This window comes from Argentina silus (genome assembly GCF_951799395.1).
Source record: "Argentina silus genome assembly, chromosome: 11".
In the NCBI taxonomy this organism is placed as follows: Eukaryota; Metazoa; Chordata; class Actinopteri; order Argentiniformes; family Argentinidae; genus Argentina; species Argentina silus.
The window spans coordinates 21,427,499-21,429,118 of NC_139665.1; the positions used below are offsets into that span (position 1 = coordinate 21,427,499).

Below are 1,620 nucleotides of genomic sequence, written 5' to 3' on the forward strand. Positions count from 1 at the left end.
CCACCTCTCTGCCCTTCACATTGCACCCCTGGACACCCTGCGTACCTGTCCCACCATGCGCCCCCTCACACTGCCCTCTCTCAGTCCTTCCCCTCCCCAGCTCAGACTGGCCCCCTCTGGACAGACACCCCCCTCACCACCCCCTCCCCCTCTCCCTGCACCATCCCACCCGTCGCACTAGCACAACGGTATTCTGGGATGTACCACATGGATCCATCCTCTGTCCCTCACAGACCCCAAGATCTCCAGCTCATGTACTACTGCCCTGGCTCAGCCTCTTCCCCCTTCTCGCCCCCCTACCCCCCACACACACCCCTCCAGCCCGCCCTGTCTTCCTCCTCCCTCACGGACGCCTCCACGGAGCCCCTCCTGCCCCCCTCGCCCCTCACCTCGCCTGGGACTCCCCACTGTGAAGCAAGCGGTGCCAGCACCAGATCACGGGCTCACAGTCTGGAGAACCCTCAGCCATCCCGGGACGGGAAAGGGGAGGGCATCCCCACACCCCACCAGAGCTCTGGGAGTCTGCCTCGACCAGCCCATGGATTTGTAGCAGACTGAAGTGGACTTCCATCTGGACTCTATGGACCTAGTTCAGGATCTGTTTCGACGCCTGGGGACCTCAGTTACTGGACTAAAGACCGGACTAAAAACCAGGTCGTTCTTTCAGTGGAGTACTCTCACAGGGACTCAGCCTCAGACCTACTATTGTTTCCTTTTGTTTTAAAGGCACGTTTTTTCAAATAGCATGAAAAAAAGCTGAGGGTGTATGTACAGTAGGTGCATACAGTAGCTTTACATTGTAGAGACGCTAGTGTGGTCTTGTTAGAAGGGTATAGAAGCATGAAGGTCGCTGTGACTTTGTGTTGTTATTCTTTGGATAAGGCCCCGAGGGCCGGAGGAGAGGAACAGCAGGACTGCATCATAATGGAGAGGTTGGCAGTGTGTGTGTGTGTGTGTGTGCGTGTGTGTGGGGATGTCGACGACAACGACACACGACTGGATTGGATCAGGGATGGGAGTGGAGATGGACATGGGCTTGGGAAGAGAGGGAAGAAAGGAGAGAGGGGATCTTTCTTGCTTTTTAGCTCCTTGCTAGCGGGCCTTCTGGTCGGGTGGGGAGCGGGGGTTTCTGGTTGGATGGGTTGGAGGATAGAGTGGTGGTGATTAAGGGGGGTGGGGAAAGGGAGGGGGGAGGGGTCTGAGAGGCTGGGGATCTAATGGTTCCCAGTTCCAGAACTGTCAGCCCTGCTCTTTTAGCTCATGTCTGGGCTGCTGGATGGAGCTGGCTGGGGGCTGGTTGGATGGGTTTCCTGGACTGAGAGAATGGTGTGAGAAGGTGGATTGTCATGGTGGAGTCTGCTCTTTAGCGCTGGTCCTCAGGGGGAGAGAGTGGAGATGGGGGCATGTTGTGCCCAGGGCGACACAGCCCCTGCTGTTGTCTGTCATACTGTGCACAGCGAAGACTTTCTTTCTCTCCTTCTCTATCTCTCTCTCTCTCTCTCTCTCTCTCTCTCTCTCTCTCTCTCTCTCTCTCTCCTTCTCTCTCTCATTCAATCTTTCTCTCTCTCTCTCCCTATCTCGTTCTCTTTGCATGTCTCTCCAAGCCTTTTAAGTAGTGCC

General features: G+C 56.1%; 1 protein-coding gene across 1 annotated transcript in view; it reads left to right on the top strand.

The window, feature by feature from the left end:
- The window catches only part of kcnh8 (potassium voltage-gated channel, subfamily H (eag-related), member 8), a gene marked incomplete at both ends in the record, with an annotated part of 35,758 nt that extends 35,200 nt beyond the window's left edge, over positions 1–558 (top strand). The window contains 2 exons of the mRNA XM_083681221.1: positions 1–188; positions 435–558. The exon at positions 1–188 is cut by the window's left edge and continues 93 nt beyond it. Coding sequence (XP_083537347.1) covers positions 1–188; positions 435–558 — 312 coding nt within the window. The remainder of the gene's footprint in view (positions 189–434) is intronic.
- Between the last annotated feature and the right edge of the window lie 1,062 nt (positions 559–1,620).